The sequence below is a fragment of the Furipterus horrens genome, unplaced genomic scaffold (assembly GCF_987537825.1).
Source record: "Furipterus horrens unplaced genomic scaffold, mFurHor1.1.pri manual_scaffold_4, whole genome shotgun sequence".
In the NCBI taxonomy this organism is placed as follows: Eukaryota; Metazoa; Chordata; class Mammalia; order Chiroptera; family Furipteridae; genus Furipterus; species Furipterus horrens.
The window spans coordinates 186,722,945-186,744,072 of NW_028327174.1; the positions used below are offsets into that span (position 1 = coordinate 186,722,945).

At 38.6% G+C, this 21,128-nt stretch overlaps 1 protein-coding gene across 2 annotated transcripts in view; it reads left to right on the plus strand.

Moving 5' to 3' along the window:
* The window catches only part of KIAA1958 (KIAA1958 ortholog), a 53,580-nt gene extending 32,968 nt beyond the window's left edge, over nucleotides 1-20,612 (plus strand). For both annotated transcript variants that reach the window (XM_090275962.1, XM_090275961.1), the window contains 2 exons: nucleotides 8,414-8,586; nucleotides 19,595-20,612. In XM_090275962.1, coding sequence (XP_090132088.1) covers nucleotides 8,414-8,586; nucleotides 19,595-20,401 — 980 coding nt within the window. In that variant the 3' untranslated portion in view covers nucleotides 20,402-20,612. The remainder of the gene's footprint in view (nucleotides 1-8,413; nucleotides 8,587-19,594) is intronic.
* The last annotated feature ends 516 nt before the right edge of the window (nucleotides 20,613-21,128 follow it).

Consider the following 21,128-nt stretch of genomic DNA (forward strand, 5'->3'; position numbering starts at 1 on the left):
AACTTTATCAAACTGAACTTTTATATCTACAGTCCATTATATTACAACTTTTTAAATAGCATTTATAACAAAAGAACTTTTGTTTTATAAAATATTTGTTACAAAAAAAAAACCTTGCCAAAAACCGTTACAATTTCTATGCATTGTGTAGTATTCAGTGATGTCTTTGTTGAGATTTTGCATGTTGTAATAGGGTGCTCTTTCGTATGTGTGTTAGTGATGTTTATGTGGAATTGTTAATCACTGCTGCTATCACTTAATGTAGTTAAACTGAGAAACTGTGCTAAGGGGCTGGGCTGTGCCAGTCGACATTCTATGTGTGACCCGTGAGAATATGTACTTAGTTGTTTAATATTTTGAGCCAGCACTTAGTGGCCTCTACAGAAGGAAATATTGTAGTTGTCAAGTGGTGCCAACTTCAAAATCTTGTTTCATGTGTATTATTCCAGGTTAGCTTTTCTTCCACATTATCCCTAATTCTTTGAAAGGGAAACATTTGCAAAAAGAGAAAACAAGAATTCTGAACTTTTTTAGTATTGCCCTACCCCAACTTAAATCTTTTTTTTCCCCCTGATACTTAACACCTTACAGAGAAATCTAATAGAAGGACAATATAGCAGCATAATTTCCCTTGATCTGGGTATTTTTTTTTGAACAATGTAATAACACAGGACTATAAGGTGCATATATTCTTTTTGTTGGTTATCAGAGCTTACTGTTTGAAGTGCGTTTAATAAGAATATTTAGTTTTTAAATTTTATTTATAAGTGACCCTGAAAACCTCAGCATTCCCAAACATTAACTTCGATATTCAGCATTTGTACGAACTTATCTAATATATTTTGTTGCCTCACATCAGAATGTTTTCCTGCCCTTTTGTCTTCAGTTGGTTCCTGGTAGTTCTTTTTCGCCTCAGCAGTTCTATACAAACTCTGAAAATAAAGAGAAAACTATTTCAGTGGATTAATTCTATTATACTACTTGTTAAAAATCAGCATGGGGGAAAGTATCATTTTACTTTTTTATACATTTATAGTCTTAAAATGGAAGGGAAACTGTCATAAAATGTTAAGAAAAGAAGGCTACTTCCTTAAGACCCTTTTTACACCAACATGCCAGAATTCCTAAGTGCAGTGTTTCCTTCTGTCTGTTCAATGGGTTTATAATTATAAGATTCCTTTAATAAAGGGATAATCTTTGTGTGACTGTCAGATACACGGTGACAGCCAATGCTGTGTTGGGAAACATTGCTGCTGAAATTACTGATTTAATTCTAAGAATATAAAAAACAATTCAAGGCCCCTGCTAGTACTTCTTTGCTTAAAGGAAAAGAAAGGCCGGTTTCAATTGTGAGCCTTTTCTCCTGAATATGCTTTAAACAGTTGCCCTTCAAGGGAGGTAGTAAAGCAATAAAAGGAGATTCAATTATGCATATTCTAAAGATGTGCTGCCCTTGTTCAGTGGCCTTCGGAGTAATGCTAAAGTATTTCTTGATTCCTGCGTAGGGGGTTTTCAGGCAAGGCCTTTGTTCTTGGAATTCCTTTTATACTTTGAACACCAAAGATGATGGCATGATGTATCCTGACGATAACAGTAACATTCCTATTAGGTAGCAGTGGCACCTTTATTTGAATCCTCTCTTAGGTTTATTTACCCCAATTGGGTCTTCTGTACATTTTGTACGTCTGTCCTGAGGCCCTTATGCCTAAGGCTACTTTTGAATCAAATGATACATATTTATTAGGTTTCTAATGTATAGGGTTATGTTCCCACTATGACTTTAAGCTCTTTTTCACTGCTAACATTAGACATAAACTTGCCCCATGGTGAGCAATAACTTGTAACTTTTTTGTTGTAATCTAAAAATGTAACTGTGACTCTATAGGCTGAAACCTGGTGAGAGTGGAAGCATTTTTGGATTCAACAGAATGACTGTGTATGACTCATTTATCTGTTGAAATAAAAGAACTTTTATGGTTTAGTAGGATGAATGCTGTATTCCACTTAAATAAGGTCTTCCATCTTCAAATTCTGAGAATGATTTTAAGATTCCTTTTACTCTACCACTTAGAAGTTCATTGGGAATACAAAGGTAGGCTTACCAATTTACTATAATTAAAAACCAGGCATCCGTTTAGAAATATAACCACACAATTAATATTTGGAAAAATTTTATGAACAATAGAACTATTCTTTGAATCTGTGTTCACTTTTTCCCCTGTTTGGTAGGTCATTTTTTATATGTTTTTTGGCCACTTGACTTTTAACTGATATTACATGAAAAAAGCACATGTGTGCTTATTGACTCTAATATTTAAAAAATTCTCTTCTTAGGCTGCTAGTCATAATTTGTGAAAGAAAGAGGAGAAAGGTGAATTGAAATGGAGAGAAATTTCTGTTAAAATGTGTGACTGTGATACACTTGGTTAAATAATATTCTGGCAGTTGATATTTATAATATACAACTCCTTTGTTATTAAGTGTATATTCTTGGTTTCACTTTTATTTTTCTGCTCCCTGATCTTTTACACTGAAATGTTTTCATCTTTATCAGCTCACTGTTTTTGCTTCATATTTGTCTGTGTACTTGTGCTCTAAATAAAATTCTAGTTTTGTGTCCCAGTGGCTTATTCATTGTGTGTATAATGTTTGCCTGTAATGTAATAGTGTAATTTTCTATTGTTTTCAGTATTTGTCAGTACAGCCTAAACTTATGGAAATAAGAAAAACAATCCAATAAAATCAGCTAATGTCTCTATAATGAGCACATGTTTTAATCACAGTATTTTGTCTGTATGTGGGTATGAATAGTCTTCATTCATTTAATAAAAGGTTTTCTGCAATGCTGGCTAACTTTTGTAGCTATAACAGTGTAAAAACAACTTAAAACCATTTTATGAAATACAAAATTGTCCTCTCCACTATGCATTAGCCCCATAGAGTCAGTGCAAGTTAAGCAAAGCATTCCACATCAAGTGTTTCTAGCTACTGAGGAGGGAGAATTGTGGAAAGAGAAGCATTTCTGTATGTGAGAGTTTGGGAGAAGAGCCCATGCTGTAGGGAAGACGTTGGGAAGGCATCTACAACTGACCTAATCATCTGCTTCCTGGAGCCCCAGTCTCCAAAATCCTGCTTGGGGGCAGAAGTCTCTATCCAAATTCACTCTCTCCTGTCTATGGCGATCTGTCAGCCAACCGTGCAAAGTTATACCAAGCTAAGCAGATGTCAGCTTCCAAACTCCCTCATTTTTAGGAAAAATCTTTTTGGTCAGATAGAATTCTTCATACACTGTTTGTTGCATTTAGCACATTTGACAATATTCTTGGAGCAGAATAGGAATAGTTATTCAAAATGATTATAATAGTTAAGACATCTTTGTTGTGTCACTAAAATTATTTAATAAAGTAAAGCATATTAAAACACCAAAAAATGTTTTCTCTCAGGGAAATGCAAATGTAGTTCTTTCATATGTATGAATAATCCACCCAAGTCTTTACTTAGCTGAATATTGCAAATAGAAATGGTTACTTTTGTGTGATAGTATTTTAAATGGTATTAAAATTACTTTATAAATAGTTGTAACTTAATTTTTAATGTTTCCCTAGTACTCTTAAGAAACAAGTTATACAATTAAAATGCGACATTTTATTTTCCTGATAGGGAAGAATATTAGAATTCAAGCTCGGTAATATTTAGTCTGCAAGTCAGAAAATGTTTTCTTTTTTACAGTTTTGTTTATTTTTAATTTATTTATAATAATCTTTTCCAAGATTTCAAGGGACTAAAATGGCTAATATGTAGGACATAACTTAATGTTGGTTATATATAGCAGGTGTACAATTGCTGGTTCATGGAGTATGTGTATGTTCAACTTGAGTACAGACTGCCAGTTAGCTTCTAACGTGATCGCACAGATTGACTTTTTTACCAGAGGAGTGAGGGTGTTGCTATTGTTTCACGTCCTCACAGACACTTGATATTTATAGATTTTTGTTTTACTTTGAGGCATTCTGGTGAATGTATTTCAAATTATATTTCCTGAAATATTAATGATATTTCTTATTTTACCCAGTGCCCATTCAGGTTTGTCCATTTTTAATTGGACTGTCTGCCTTCTAATTGGTTTGTCAGATATCTTCTCCTACTTTGTCACTGGGCTTTTCATCCAGTGGTACATTGGGATAAATGTTTTTTTAATTTTAATGAAATCCAATTTATTGAGGTGGTACTTTGGGGCTAATAATACTGATGTCCTGTTTGGAAATATGTAGTTACCCCATGGTCCCCAAAGTGGTCTCTCGTGTTTTCTTCTAGAAACTTGATTGTTATTACCGTTCACATAAAGGTGACAATACATTTGGAATTGTTTTTTGTAGTTGTTTATAGTGTGAGGTAGGCATTCAGTTTGCTCATATTGTGTTGAAGAGTTTTGTATCTGTGTTCAGGAGCTGTGTTGGCTTGTAATTTTCTTTTATTGCATTTGTCTTATATTTTTATAGAAAACTTATGCTGCCCTATAAAAGACATTGAATAGTATTCTTTCTTTTTGTATTCACTACCAGAGTTTTTAGGTTTGGCATTATTTGTTTCTTAAATGTTAAAGAATTTACTGGTGAAATCCATCTTAACCTGGAGGGTTTGTGTGTGTGTGTGTGTGTGTGTGATATTTTAAATTATAGATTCAATTTCTTTAATGGGTATGGGACTATTTAAATTTTGTTTCTTGTTCAGTTTTGGTAAGTTGTGGCTTTTCTAGATATTTGTTTATTTTATCCAAAATTTCAAGTTGTTCATAGTATATTTTTACGGTCTTTTTAATATATCTGTAGTGGCTGACTCCCTTTTCCTGCTGTAGAAATTATGCTTTTTTGCTTTTTTTTTCTTATGAGTTTATTAATTTTAATAGTCTTTCAAGTCCATCGCTTGGGATTAATATTTTTTTATTATAAACTTTCATTGAGTTCTGTTCTTATGTGTATTTCCTTCATTTTACTTTTTTTGCAGGGTTTATTTGTTTCCTCTTTCATGATGTCCTGGTACAGTTGATAGTCAACCTTTCTTTTCTAATCTCTGAATTTAATGCAATCATTTTTCCTAAAAACACCGCAGTAACTTTATCACATAACTTTGACATGTTGTGTTCCCATTATCATTCAGTTTGAAATATTTACTAAGTCCCATTGATTCTTTTCCTTTCACCAAGACTTTATTTACAAGTATATAACTACTTGTCTATTAGCAAAAGAGAAATTCTAGAATCCTCTTCTTTCTCTTCTTCCCCTCCCCACTTTTTTCCCTGAACTATTCAGTTTGATAGCTCTTGGTGGGGAGAGTAAAGCAGACGTTGGTACTGGAGTGTGTGTACTGAAGGAGCTGTGATGGTCTAGAGGGAGGTGTGAAGCCTTAAAAGCCTCAAGAAGGCATCAGCGTAGGAGAAGTGCCCGGAGAGGGGTGTAGGAAACTGACCAGGGCAGGAAATACATTTCAGAAGAAGGGCATTCTGCCCAGTGGTAACAGCTTGATTTAGGGGAGAAAAGCGTCGTGTGGAGGGGTAGCCAGGTATGTGATGTGATCGCCTGAGGAGGGTGAAGGAGGCATCCACACTGCGGGGGGTTGGGGGGGGAGTAGGGAGAAGCCCTATGTGAGAAGTCAGAGCCTTACTGAAGTGAGCAGCGCTTCCACGCATGGGGGTGGCCTGGTGTGAGGTATCATCCCAAGAAGGGCGATGAAGGCTTCCATGCAGAAGGGCTTCCCGGCACGGGATGCGGGCGTTTGAGTGGAGTGAGAACGGTGTCTGCATGTGGAGGGTGGCCGAGTGCAGGGTACCGCACTCTGGATAAGGAGGACATCTGTGTGTGTGAGAGGCACCTCACGGCCGCGTGTCGGAGCACAAGCACGTGAGGAGAATCAGTGAAAGACCGAGGAGGAGGATGCAACACAGCACACGATGCTGAATCGGACCCTTTCCCAAAGCAGGACACGATTGGGGCGATTAAAACTTCAAAGGGAACACAGGTTCCCCTTTCAGTGTACGTCTCTGTCCCGCTGTCCTGTAATTAAAATGAAATTATATAAGATCGTATTATCATTGAAAATTAATCATTAAACCTAATCATCCTGTCTTGCAGTGTGACTCTTTTCTGTGCTAATGCTGTAGTGACGTGATAGGGGTGGGGTTGTGTCACAAATAAATCCTCTTTTGTTGTATTAAAAAATTATAGTGAAACTGTAGTGTTTGTCTGAAGAAATCAGATTTAGCTTTCCTCACTGAAGGTTAATCTGAGTACATTCTGGGAGCCAGCGTACACTTTTTATAAGCGGCCAGTATGTGAATTGCATTCTTTGCTGAGAACTTGATCTCTGTATAGTACCTGATTCTTTTGCCGTAGAGTCCAGCGCATAGGGTCCACGGGACCCAGGTCCACACCCTGCCTCGCGCACTTGGCTGACTCTCACACCTGCTGCCTCCGTGACTCGGGACAGCGTGGTGGCGGGGGGTGGGGCGTGTACCTCAGGAAATGCTGGGTGAGCGGTGTATGAACTTAAGACCCGTTTGAGGTTCTGGTTCCTTACTTGTAAAATTGTTAGAGCAATAGGCTTGCTTAGAGCTTACAGATAATTTATATAATTCTTGGCATATAGTTAGGGCTAGATGTAATAAGAATACATTTCTCATGCTAGAGTCCTTTCATTAATGTCACGCAAGTCCCAGACATAATACAGGTTATCTCAGTTTATGGGGGTGGTGAGAGAAATACATCCGCATGACTGAGTTGTTTCAGATAGCTTTTCTAGCCTCGTTTATTCCTCTTTCACTGTAAGCGCTTATTAGAGCAGATTATGTGCTCAGTAGTTCAACAGCAGTCTTGAGGCATGAAGACAGAGTCTTAAGGAGTGTGCAAACCAACTGAGATCTTCCAGACACAATCAGATCCCAGTTCTATAGAATAAAGCAACTGTAAGACACCCTGAGGGAGAGAATAAGGCAGCTGAGCAGAACAGGGGAAGGCTATGTACAAGTGAGCTTTGAATGGGAATTGAAAAAAAAAAAAAAGGCACTTTTGATTGACAGAAAGGCCATGGGGAGATTTCTCAGGCTCCGTGTGGGGAAGGTGTGGTGTGGTGTCCTGGGCGGAGGCAGGCACTGGGGACCACAGGAGGCTGGTGGATTGAGTTCTGCGGCGGGAGCAGTGAAAGGTGAGGCGAGTCAGGTAAAGTGAGGCCAACTTGCAGGTCACCTTGGTAATTGAATTATCTTTTCATTTTACTATTTCTCAGCCTTCTAGCTCCTTGTTTGGAACACAGAAACATTCTAGAGAGGGTCTGAACCAATAGGTATAAAATACTGGTTGGCATTGTTTTTGCTTTTAGTGGTTTACCTTGATTTTTTACCCGCCCCCCCCCAAAGATTGCAATTTGAACAGTTTAAGCCTGGTTTTAGAAATCAGAGTATGAGGAAGGGCCTGCTAATGGTTAGGATTCATCTCTTTGGCAACCAACACTTGAAGTGGAGACACTGAGGAAGACCAGTTTTACTCTGAAGTAATTTGACATGTGAGTGTCTCTGGAGTATTCACCCTCTTCTCTCCCCTGATATGTCTCTCCCTTGCCCTTGCGTTCTGATTCTGAGCTGGCTGATGAGTTGTGGAGTCAGGGTTCAAATATCTTTCTCTGTATTAATTTGTGAAAAGAATTAAAGTAATATGCTAACACTATTTAGTTCAGGATGGCACATAAGGCATTTGAGACTATATATTACAGAGAAATAACAGCTCTTCACGTGCTAAGGGTAAGGAGAAAGGATGTGTAACTTGCCTTCCCTTTTTCTTTTTTTTTAAAGATTTTATTTATTTATTTTTAGAGAGAGGGGAACAGAGGGAGAAAAAGAGGGAGAGAGACATAGATGTGTGAGAGAAACATCCATCAGTTGCCTTTTGCACAACCCACCTGGGGACCTGGCCCGCAACCCAGGCATGTGCCCGGACTGGGAATCGAACCAGCAACCTTTCAAAGTTCACAAGACAGCACTGAATCCACTGAGCCACACCAGCCAGGGCCCTCCTGTCTTTTTGTTGTTAATAGAAATGCTGTTTTTTCCAGTGAAAATTTTAGATAGAACATTCTTTGTTTCTCTGCATTCATTTCTCCCCCTCTTGTTATTGGAATACCTACATGAATGCATCAGTTAGTGTATATGGCAAATTGTTGGGATTAAATGCAAGGTTACTGCATTGACTTCATGCTAGAAATATTGTTCTCTATTCAAATATATGTAAATTTGATAGAAATTTCATTTTTTATTAAGTGTTATCTCTTAGGAGTCTACTGTTATTTAACATGATCCCAAGATGTAACTCTCTAAAAAAGGGAATGGCAAATTATTTTAATGCCTTTTATTTTTTTCTGTTTCTAGCCTATTCTACTAAGCTCAACAAATTTCCTGTATTTAATATTAATGATGACTTGAATGATCTGTGTACCAGTGCAGTAAGCCCAAATACTACCAAAGCCACGCGGTATGCCCTGAATGTGTGGCGATACTGGTGCATGACCAATGGGCTCAAAGATCACACGGACATCACCAAGGTAAGAAACTCTTGAGTTTACTTCTTTCAGCCAACTTGACTGAGCTTCCGAGTGCCAAGCGCTGTGCTGAGCATGGTGGAGAACACAGAACAGTTGCTTTCTGCCAGGAGAAACTTTGAAAGAACATAAAATAGAAAAATGTCACAGTTCAAAGCAGAATTTAATAAATGCTCTATGAATTTACAGATCAAAAATGCCCCCCAAAAATTTTAGTTGAATAAGTTCATTTCAGTTTGGTGACACTGGCGAAGGCATTGATATTTAAGCTGTATTTATGGTAGAGAGGTAGACTTTCAGTAGAACCGAGTACAGACTGGAGTCTTCTAGGCTGAGTGACGTGTAAGAGAGGAAGATTGGGAGGGTTAGACTCACTTCCTGTAGCAGAGGCTTCCTATATGGAAATGATCAACTGTAAAACTAGATTTTGATAACCTTTAAATGCCAAGCTACAATCTTGTGACTATTGGACAATTATAGAAGTTTGGTTTTGCTTTTGTTTGTGGGAAGTGGGGGAAGGGACTTGTAATAGAGGGGATGCTCTGACCATACAATCTGTAAGTGTGTTAAGGTTCAGGCAAAAGGGAAACCACCAAAGGTTTTTGAATGGGAAGAAACATAATGAAAGTGATACTTTAGAGAAATTATATGGAAGTGATAAGCAAAAATTGAGTTAATATCCTTGGTCCTCATTTTCCCTAGTTGGAAAATGAACTCTGAAAATGTCCTCCAACTTGAAATGTTTGGGGTTTGTGAGTGGAAGGAAAAATTCTTGGGCATGTAGAGGCAGAAGACAAAAGATGTTGTATTTTGATTTGGATATAATGGGTCTAAGTCAGACAGGTGTGCAGATGGACGTGTCCAGTAAGCAGTTGGGAATGTGGGATGTCACACACAGGGAAAGGTTAAATCTGGAAGAATCGATTTAAAGGTCATGCAAATAGAAGTTACAATGGAAGCCCGGGGGCAGGTGATGTCTCCAAGTTTGGGTGATGTGTTTAGGGCACCAACAAGAGATGAAATAGGAAACCCAGGTTTCAGCAAGGGCCCTTTCTGCTGTACTTGCAGAAAAATCAGGAGCCATCACAGGGCCAGAAAGAGACAGCTGAAACTGGGGTGGTGCGCGGTAAGCACACCTGGAATTCAGGGTGCTGCCTGAGGGCACATGCTGACAACATGATTCAGGAAGAGAAGAGACAGGCAGGTGAACTGAAGGAGGGGACCCTGAAGGGGCTTGGGAAGTTCTAGGTAAGCAGCATACCCTGCCCCTCACACGTCTATGGTGATAATCTTTGAAGGGAAACATTCCTTTAAATGAAAGTGCTCAGGATTTTGCAGATTAAAATCAACAAAATACGTGCTCTTTTTTTTTTTTTTTTAAATCACAAGCTGCTCAAGGAAATAAATTACCATGAGTGAGAATAACTAGAAACAAACAACAGATTTAGACACCCAGGACTTTATATAGTGGAGTATAGATTGAGGATGTATGAAATGTTTATAGAACATAAAAGAATTGCAGTTAACCCTTGAACAATGTGGGGGTTATGGGTGCTGGCCCCTGCACAGTTGAAAATCTGCATCTAATTTAAGTCAGCCCTCCACATATGTGGGTTCCCAACTGTGCATCGAAAATACTGTATAAAAATGTACAGGTAACAGCATGCTAATCAAAATGATCCAGCAAACTTGAAAATAAATTGAAACGTCCACTTGTGGTCGTAAGGGAATGAAAAGGTGCAGAATTATCCTCCTCCTGTGACAACTAGGAAGCAGGACACAGTGTGTGGAAGAACTTTTTTCAGGCAGGAGGGGCAGCATGGGACTTGATCCCCAGGAGAAAGGGAACGAGGGAGCTGAGTGCTACCATCCCTCAGGCTGTCTGCCTGGAAGCAGTTTCCGAGCTGCAGTGAAGCCAGGGAAACCCAGACACAGCCTGGGAATCTTGCTGAATTGAGTGGGGACCGAGAGCAGGGTTTGATGAGGCCAAGGACAAGAGGACAAGTAGTCCCAACATCCATTGAAAAAATAGGACAAATCCAGTATGTAACCATGTAAAATCCACAATTTCTAGCATCCAGTCAAATATTACTCCTCATCGGAAGTGGGAACATGTGACCCATACCCAGGAGAAAACTCAATTAAGTCTTTCACTTCTAGCCAGTTTGGAGAGCCAGATTTATCCTCCTGCCTGAAACAATCAAAATACAGACAAATATAAACAGCGTTTAGCAAGGTACTATATAACACGCAAGGAAAGACAGTGATCTCTGAGATATCCGGCAAGCAAGGCAAGCCAGGGTACCAGGGGGCCAGCCTGCTGCCTTGAGAGAGTCCCCAGGCTGTGGTGCTGGGAGGGACCGTGCCTGCAGAGCCCCGCCGGGTTGCTGCGCTGAGCAAATGCAGCTGAGAGTCCAGAGAGACCAAGGTGGTTCGAATTGTCATGACAGAGTATTTGAAAGTAGAGAGCCACAGAGAGAGAGAGAGAGAACCTGAGAGAACTGAAGGTAGCTCCCCCCCACATATTAAGCTGAGCATTGATTAAAATACGCATGTGAGGGAACTACCTGAGTCTGGCAAAAATCACCCGAAAGGTTTAGCAGTAGCAGCACCGAGAGCTCATACAGAACCAGAAATAATACTTGCTCCCATCAGCCAAACTAGAAACATGTCAGGATTCATGGAGTACTCAGAAGAGTCTTGCATCAGATGTGGAGAATAATTAACCCTAGACCAAGCTCTGCTCTAATCCCACACAGTGAATCTTAAAAGCAAGACCCAGGTGCATGAAAAGGTGCTGAACATCACTAATCAGTGAAATGCAATCTAAAACCACAAAGAGATACCACCTCCCATCTGTTAAAATGGCTGTTCTCCAAAAGATAAGAAATAACAAGTGTTGGCAAGGATGTGGAGTAAAGGGATCCCTTGTGCAATGTAGATTGGTACAGGCGCTATGGAAAAGAATGTGGAGGTTTCTCAAAAGATTAAAAATAGAACCACCATACAGTACAGCACTTTCACTTCTGGGCATTTCTCTGAAGGAAACAAAAACGCTAGGTTGAAAGATACATGCACCTACCCCCATATTCATTGCTTCACTATTTACAACAGCCAAGACATGGACATGACCTAAGTGTCCATAGATGGATGAGTAGATAAAGAAATTATGTATATATTTAATATACGAGGTCTGTCCAGAAGATACCCAGCCATCTACTATGAAAAATAAAGACATTTATTGAAGAAGTTACAAGATAGAAGAGACATTTTATATAGGACAATGACACCTCAGGCCCCTTCAAGATAGGCACACCTCACACACCTCTCCCAATCGCCATCACCTGCCTCTATTTTCCTGAATCCCATCGATGGTCTGAAATCTCTTCCCTTTCAAAGATTACTTTAGTTTTGGGAAAAGCCAGAAGTCTCGGGATACTAAATCTGGGCTCTAGTCACCTGGGTGATGTGATGTTTTGCAAAAAACTGCACGAGATGTGATGCATGAGTGGGTGCATTGTGATGAAGCTGCCAATCACCAGTAACCCAGAGCTGCAGACTTCTGAATCATCCAAATAGTTTCTGTAGAGGAGTGTTCAAGCTTAAGGCAAAATTCGATGCATATTCATTGCTCTACTTGCTCAGTCATTTTGAATGTGATGGCCACACAGTATACATGCTCACTTAATGCTGTCTACTGACCCCACTGACTAGTACAGTGAAGTTGTCATTGTTCATGCATGCGCATTCCAGTTCACTCTCCTTGGCTGCCAGGTTATACATCTATGTTGCTCAAATTATTCTTGTTATACTAAGAATGGCTGGACTCTTTCTGGGCAGACCTCAGGGTGTGTGTGTGTCTGTGTGTGTGTGTGCGTGTGTTTGTGTATCACAATTATACTTACAGTGGAATATTATTGGGCCATAAAAAAGAATGAAATCTTGCCATTTACAACAATATGGATGACTTTGAAGGCGTTATGCTAAGTGAAATAAATCAGACTGAGAAAGACAAATCTCATATGATCACACATACAACTGGAATCTTTTTTTAAAAACAAACTCATAGTACAGATAACAGATTGGTAGTTAGTTGCTAGAGGTGAGAGAGTAGGCAAAATGCATGAAAATGGTTAAAAGGCCTAAGGATGTACTGTATGGCTTGGTGAGTATTGTTAATAATACTGTATTGTATATTTGTAAGTTGCTAAGATAGTAAATCTTAAAAGCTCTCATCAGACGAAGAATATTTTTAACTATGTGTGTTGATAGATGTTGACTTATTGTGATGCTCATTTTGCAATATATACAAATATCAAATCATTATCTTGTATAGCTAAAACTAATATAGCATATATGTCATCTAAAAACTTACATATCAGTTTTTTAAAGTAAAAAAAGACCCAAATGGATCAAACAGTTTTCAAGTAGCTTAACTGTGTCCCAGGACAAGGCTTAAGAATATACTAATATAAAGATATCTAGAAGCCAAGAAGTAAAATTCACAATATCTGGCAACTAAACAAAAAATTATCAGACATGCAAAGAAGCAAGAAAAAAATATATATATGTAGATATATATATATATCTATATATATTTTAAGACTTTACTTATTTTTAGAGAGAGGGGGAAAGGGAGGGAGAAAGAGAGAGAGAGAGACATCAATCAGTTGCCTCTCACACCCTCTCAACCAGGGACCTGGCCCACAACTCAGGAATGTGCCCTGACTGGGAATCGAAGCAGTGACCTTTCAGTTCAAAGGCTGGCACTCAATCCACCGAGCCAGACCAGCCAGGGCAAAAATATATTTCTTAAAGAATGAGTCGATCAAAACCAGCCCAAAACTGACATGGATTTTAGAATTATCAGACAAAGACATTGAACAGTTACTATAAAGAAGATAAACAAATGGCCAATAAGCACATGAAAAGCCACTCAACTTCATTAGACATCAGGGAAATGCAAATCAAAACCACATAAGATTTAACTTCATATCCAGTAGGAAGGACCAGAATACAAAAAGACACAATAGATAATAACAAGTGTGATGAGGATGCAGAGAAATTGGTATCCTCATACAATGCTGATGGAAAAGTAAAATGATGCAGCCTTTTTGGAAGCAGTCTGGTAGCTCCCCAAAAGTTAAATATAGGGTTGCTCTACCTCTGTCACCCAACAATTTCACTCCTAGGCATATACCCCAAATATGAAAAACATCTGTACAAAAACTTGTACACAAATACTCATTGTAGCATTATTTACAATAGCCCAAATCTGGAAGCAACCCAAAGGTCAGATGGATGAATGAACAAAATGTGACATGTACATACAGTGGAACATTATTTGGCATTAAAAAGAAATGGAGTACTACATGCTACAATGTAAACGAACCTTGAAAATGTTATGCTAAGTGACAGAAGTTAAACACAAAAGGATGAATATGTGTGATTCTGTTTCTGTAAGGCACTTAGAATAGGCAAGTTCGTAGAGACAGAAAGTAGAATAGAGGTTTCTAGGAGCTGGAAGAAGGAAATTTGGGGTTATTGTTTAATGAGTATGGTTTCTGTTTGGAATGATTTTTAAAAACATGGAAATTAATAGGGTTGATGGTCATCGGACATTGTGAATGTACTTAATGCCACTGAATTGTACACTATAAATGGCTAAGATGGTAACTCATATACTCGTATATATGTGTTTTATGACAACAACATAAAAAACAAAAACATCAATAAAATGTAACTTTCACCTTTATCAGTAATCTTAGAATTCAACTATTCTCACAGACCCCCATCACCATATCTTCATCCTCACTAAGCTTAACCTTTTCTAGACCAGAGGTTCAGTGAAGTCACTATGAAGATATTGTCTGTACTGGGAACCTTTGCATTTTCATACAGGAAGCCATAGAAAGAACGTCATTTCTCCAAACCCTCCATGGCTTAGGTAGCGTACATCCCAGGGGATGAAAATGTTCAGTAGCATGCACCTTATCACCACTTCTAGGTCCTAGTATTTCATAGTTTCCCCATGTTATCCAGAGAAATAATGGGTGAGGAAGAAGGTACACTTCAGTCTTCTGTAATCTATCTACATGGGTCACTCACGTATTTTTAATAATACATTTTTGAGAAAGAGGCCAATATCTTGAAGAATTAGCCAGTAGTTAAAAGAAGGAAGTAAGGCATCAAGGCTCATATTCTTTCATCTCACTTCCTTGGTCTCAATGCAAGGTATTTTTAGTCTAGATATATCTTTAAAGATAGAAATAGTTGACAGCAGACAAAGTAAGTAACAGCTCTTGTTTATTTAAGGAAGAAAGCAAAATCAAATAAGACTTCAAAGTATAATTAAATAAATAGAGTATACACTGTCATTTTCATTCTGTGTGTATTTCTTAGTAATTTTTCAACATAAAGTGTGACTCAACCCACAGTGATCATCTCCCTTAAGGTTGCTATCTCACTGACTTGTATATTTCTTAAATCCATTCAGAAAATAGAGAATCTTGAAGTTTAATACCTGTCTTTCAGAGTAAAGTAAAATTTGGTGAAATCATTTTGATGTTAGCGGTGGTTACTTTGAGATTTATTGTATCTGCCTATTAGAGTTCTTTTAATTCATAAGGATTTTCTCTAGTTCCTTCATCTCCCTAGACAAGATTATCACAAAGGGAAGTTTGAGGCATTCCCCCAAAAGTAACTCTTGGTTTTACTTGTCTTATAACTCTTGCAAGGATGGCTGTGTTATTCCAGAAATTTGGAATTTGCCTAACGAATCACGTTTGTTGTTTTGTTTTTTTGTTTTATCCCAACTGGAGTCATCAGCCCATGCAAGCTCTTACTTCTTGTTGGTCATTTTTACATCAAGGAAGCCAAATTGATAATCCATAGTGAATTTTTGAGATGGCAAATCTATTTAGAGTGGCTAACAGACGAAAACCATTTCTTGCAATGTCTTTATAACAAATTGAAGACCTTGGTAACCTGGAGGAATAATCACCAACCAAAACTCAGTCTGAGAAAACTAAGGAGGCTTCCAACTTGGTGCCAGAATGAAAGGTTACTTGTGTGCAGACAATATAAACTTTGTGACTTGACATTTCTCAAGGCATTGCTTTTGCTGTGGTTTTATTTTGAAACTTGTGGCATTCTTTGTAAATCAGAAAAATGTTTTGCATCGTAAGTCACCTTAGTTCTCCTGACACCAAGGTTAACTTATTGATTTAACCGATGTTTATCGATCAGTTTAGGCCTTCTGGCATGTGATGAAGACCCAGTCATGTATAAGATACAGTTCTTGCCTTCAAAGAACTTTCAGTCCACTTGGAGAGATAGACATATTAAGTAAGTAAAAGGCTGTGAACTATGGAGAGGCTGTAATAAAGTTTAAGTGCCATGAGATGCCAGGTGAGAGAGTAACTTTGCTGAGGGAAGCTGGAGAAGCCTTTGTATAGACAGCAGAATTTGAGCTAGATCTGAACTAATGAATTTTGAGATTTTTCAAATAAAGAAAGTTAGAAGACATAGAAGCATGAAAGGGTGTTTGGTTTCTGTGAGTGACACAAAGTTCAGGGAGGCTGGAAATGGAGCACAAAGAGAACAGACAATGAGGCTAGAGAAATGTGGTCTCTACCAGTTAGTTACTACTGCGTAACAAACCACCCCAAATCTTAGTGGCTTAATGCAGCATTCATTTTATTGGCTCATGATTCTATGGGTTGTGCTCAGCTGGCTGGTTCTTCTGCTGTGCTCAGTTGGGGTATGCATGGTTCTCTTGTGAGAACCTATAAGACAAAAGCAGAGTCTCTGGAGGCCGAAGGCTTCAAATTCACACATTGTCACATGCTACATTTTATCGGTCAGTGTAAGTCACAGCCAGCCCAGATTCCAAGGGTGAGAAAGTAGATTCTACCTCTTGATGGAAGAAACAGCAAAGTCAGGTTTCAAAGGGACGTGGGGAGGAGGGTAGAAGGGGAATTGTTGTAGCTATTTTTGGAAATAATCTACCACGGAGTGAAGCCAGATTATGAAGACTAGCATACAAGTAAACAGTTTGGAATTTATCCTAAGGGCAACCCGGAGCTATCAGAAATTAGTTTTTTGTTGTTGTTTTGTTTTTGAGCATGAAGGTAATAAATAAGATTTCCTACTCAGAACCCCTTATTTAGGACCCGCTTCTCTCCTACAACCCCATGGCTATTGCACAGAAGCCATCATGTCAGTACCATGGTCCCTCTTTTGGTCAGTTGTTTGGATCAAGAGTGGGCCCATCAGCATCCTTCCATTGGATTTCTTTCTGCTGATAATGAGAGTTGGTCTCTTGCAACACCCGAAGCCATCAGGTGTAAACCTTGGGGAGTGCTAGGTGGCTATGTTGTAACACTATGTAAAGAGAGCCGGTCTGCACAGAGAAGCAGAGATGAGAGTCCTGATGACCTTGGAGTTGACTAATTTTGATACTGCTTTTGCCTAATTTCATTGAAGTTTGGTCTGTGTCTTGCAGCCAAACAAGTCCCAACTAATACAAAGCATGGTTAACACTTGCAAGTAGGGAGTTCCAGGTGACAATGTAAAAATCTGAAACCAGCTGAGTTTGGATGTCATGGTTAACATTTTTACTAGTAGATAAGAATGCCATTGCTTTTTATATTTTGTATATAACTACCCTCCTCTTCCTGATGGATCTTCAGCTAAATCTCTTGGAGTTTCATAGACCAACAATCAGGTTATCAGAAAACAATTATGTTTTGCCTTTTTCCTTTCCTATGTATGTGTGTGTGTGTCTGTGTATGTAATTTCTTTTTCTTGCTTTACCTGGTTGGCTAGAACCTCCAGTACAGTTGTTATATAATAGCAATTATATTCAGCATGCTCATCCTAATTCTGACATTATAAAACAGATTCTAATATTTTCATCTGGGATATAATTTCTGTAGTTCTTGTCTATAAAATACTCTTCCTCATAATAAGAGGATTATTTTTTCCTATCTAAATTTAATTTGAATTTTCAGAAATTTGAAATGGAGATCATATTCTTTAAAATACATTTTTAGTATCTATCAAATTCATATTATTTCTCCTTAATATATGAATAAGTCAGTTATATTAAAATATTTATTGAGATTGACTCACCCTTATATTCTGCAATAATCTGTCCCAGTCTTGATTTGGTATAGCTTTCCCGCAGTCCTGAGTGTGATTGGATAAGAGAGCCAGTCTTCACTGTGCATGGGGCCATGTCAACTGCTGTGTGCATCAGAGCCATGTCCTTGTTATATGCAGAGTCCTAATGTGCATGTATTTTATTTAATATGCTACTGTGCAAAACAAAAGGCACTTCTATTTTACTTAGGGAAGTTTACATTTATACTCATATACTTTGTTTTTTTGTATAATATCTGTCAGACTTGGGTTAGAAAAAAATGAAGAATGTTTCCTTATGCTTCAAAATACAAAACAAAAGCTGGATCGACTCCATAGAGCCATATCTTTAGGAGTGATATACATCTTTGACAATCATTTCACTCTCTTCTCTTGTTTGGGGCCGTTTGTATCTTTTACCTGTTATTGAATCAACTTTGGTAATTTCTATTTTGCTAGAAAATTGTTCAGTTTATCTAGATTTACAAATTAACCTGTATAAAGTACAGATATTCTTTCATGTTCTTTATTCATTTTCGGTAGTTACAGTTTTTCTCATCCTAATATTGTTTGTGTTTTTCCTTCCCTGTTCTCTCTTTTAGAACTCCTACAAGTTTGTCAACTTTATAGGTCTTTTCAAAGACGGCAAATTTTTGTTTTTATCTATTCCTATATATTTTCATTTATTAATCTGTTCCATTTTTATTGATTCACTCTGCTATTGTTTAACTTGGCTTTTTCCAGCTTTTTGAATTGATTATTATTTGCCTATTTTCAATAAAGTTTTCTAACACCATCATTCAAGGCTGTGATGCTATTGGAATGTTAAATGCAACATCTCATACAGTGTGATGTGTAATGTTTTCAGTGTGGTTTATTTTATATCTATAATTCAGTTTCTATTTTCTCTTTGACCCAACAGCCATTAAAAGAACAAATGTTACCTGTATAGTTTCTGCTTTTAGAACAGTTTTTATTGAGACTTTCTTTTGTCCTAGAATGTGTGTTTAGCTTGAATTGACTTTGAGCAAGGTCTGGTTTTCTCTTTATAACCCCCTCTTGAAAATAAAGCTTCCTTCTCCTCCTACCACACACAAATAAGGAGCTCTCTCGAATTGTCAGTATAGTCATTAAGTTTTTCTTATATGTTGAACAAATCATGACCTCTAACCACCATGGATAATTAAGCCAGAGACATTTCCAGACCCATTCTGATAAATTCAATAGAAAACTCAAAAGACTTCTAACCTGCTACAGCACCATGTTTAGGGCCAGCAGTACCAACTATTATATGCAGATATCAAGGAAATTAATGTTGGAATGATTCAGAATTTGATCAGTTTAGTTCAGGATTTCTTCAGAGAGGATGGTTGAATTTTATTGAAAGGGTGGGGGGAGGAAGCGATTTGCTAGAAAAGAGAAGAAAGGGCTTCCAGAGAGGAATAGTGAAAGTTACAAAGGCCGATAATAATAATAATAATAATAATAATAATAATAATAATAATATGTGTATGTATATATATTTACACGTGTGTGTATATTCATTGCTGTTTACAAACCCTTTCATGTCCATACTTTATTTAAGCATTATAGTAATCCTTTGAGAAGGTGTTGATTATTATGTCCCATTTTGCAGCTTGGAACACTGAGGTTTAAAGATACTAAGTGGAGCCAAGTATGGAACTTAGATCTTCCAGCTTGAAGTTCACTGTTCTTTCCACTATATCATGCTAAGGAGTCAACCCTCTAGAGGCCACAAAATGTCTTGTCTACAGTACAGCCCCTGGTGAGGATTAGGACAAGGAAGGAAGGGTCTGGCTATTTGGGTGTCCTCAAATGTGTAACCTCAGTGTTTGTCTCATTTGAGATCCCTGCAGTGAAGTTGAATGAGCTGCTTGAGAACTTTTATGTCACCGTTAAGAAGAGTGACGGCTCGGACTTCCTGGCCACTTCTCTCCATGCCATTCGCCGAGGCCTGGACCGCATCCTGAAGAACGCAGGTGTGGGCTTTTCCATCACCAGCAGCACCTTCAGCTCTTCCACCAAGAAACTCAAGGAGAAGCTGTGGGTACTGAGTAAGGCAGGAATGTCAGGGGCCCGTTCTCGCAACATCATCTACTTCTCCCTTTCCGATGAGGAGGAGATGTGGCAGGCAGGGTGTCTAGGGGATGACAGCCCTATCACTCTCCTGTCCACTGTGGTCAAGTACAACAGCCAATACTTGAATATGCGGACCCTGCAGGAGCATGCAGATCTGATGTATGGTGACATCGAGCTGCTTAAAGATCCTCAAAACCAGCCCTATTTTGCCCGGACAGACAGTGTCAAGCGGGAGAGTAGGAGTGGTTCCACTAGAATGTGTCATGGGGAAATCTACCACGAGCATTCCAGGGGACACAAACAGTGCCCTTACTGCCTCCTCTACAAATACATGTACATTCACCGGCCACCCACCCAAATGGAGGCCAAGTCCCCCTTCTACCTTACCGCCAGGAAGGAGGCCATAGACGTGGGCAGCGTGTGGTATGAGGAGCAGAGGATGGGACTTCGGTCTCTTCGGGGAATTGTTCCAAACTTAGCCAAGAAGGTCAAGCTGGAAAATTGTGAGAACTTCACCTTTGTCTCGTTTACTCAGGTCTCCAGGAGGCTTAGCTCCCACACCTGCTGCCAGTGAGCCTTCCCTGGGCCCAGGCCGCTGCTCCGACGCAGCCGGTGCTGACCGTGACTGCATGGCCAGGCTGGCTTTTGTCAGTGTGTGACCTGATATTGCTTTGACTTTGGGTTTTTTTAAGCTGGAAGTAGATGAATCTGAATAATTAGTCTTATCCAAATGTGTGTCACCTTTGTTAAATTAGAGACTCTAATACAATGTATAATTGCTACATACACAGGAGCAAAAGAGTTCATTTTATCTAGTGCCTTTTTAGCACAGATTTTTCTTTAAAAAAAAAAGAAGAAGAAGAAAAGAAACTGTTTAATTAGTGATTTAAAAAAATAATCCCAGTAGCCTAGTAGCTTTAGAATGTTTAGAAGACTATATACACCTTATTAAATTCTACTCACAATAAGAACCAGAGAGAGGCAGACACATTTTCTATTTCCAGAAGAAAAATTGCACTTGACACTTATTCTTTATATTGTGTTGATGAATAACTTGATTCTGCAGAGCAAGCAGCCTTGCTTGGTGGAAGGTGCTGGAGATTCACTCGGTCATGCTCTCAGCTCGGAAGGAACTTGTCTCTGCACCAGTAGAGGCAATTTTACCAAAAAAAGATGAATGCACCAAAAGCTGTTTGTGAGAGCAAGGTTTCCAGTAAACTAGATGGTTTGTACCATGAGGGAATTTCCAGTAGTAAAAGAAAATGGCTTGGAAAAGTGATCTGCGACCCAAATGTGACACC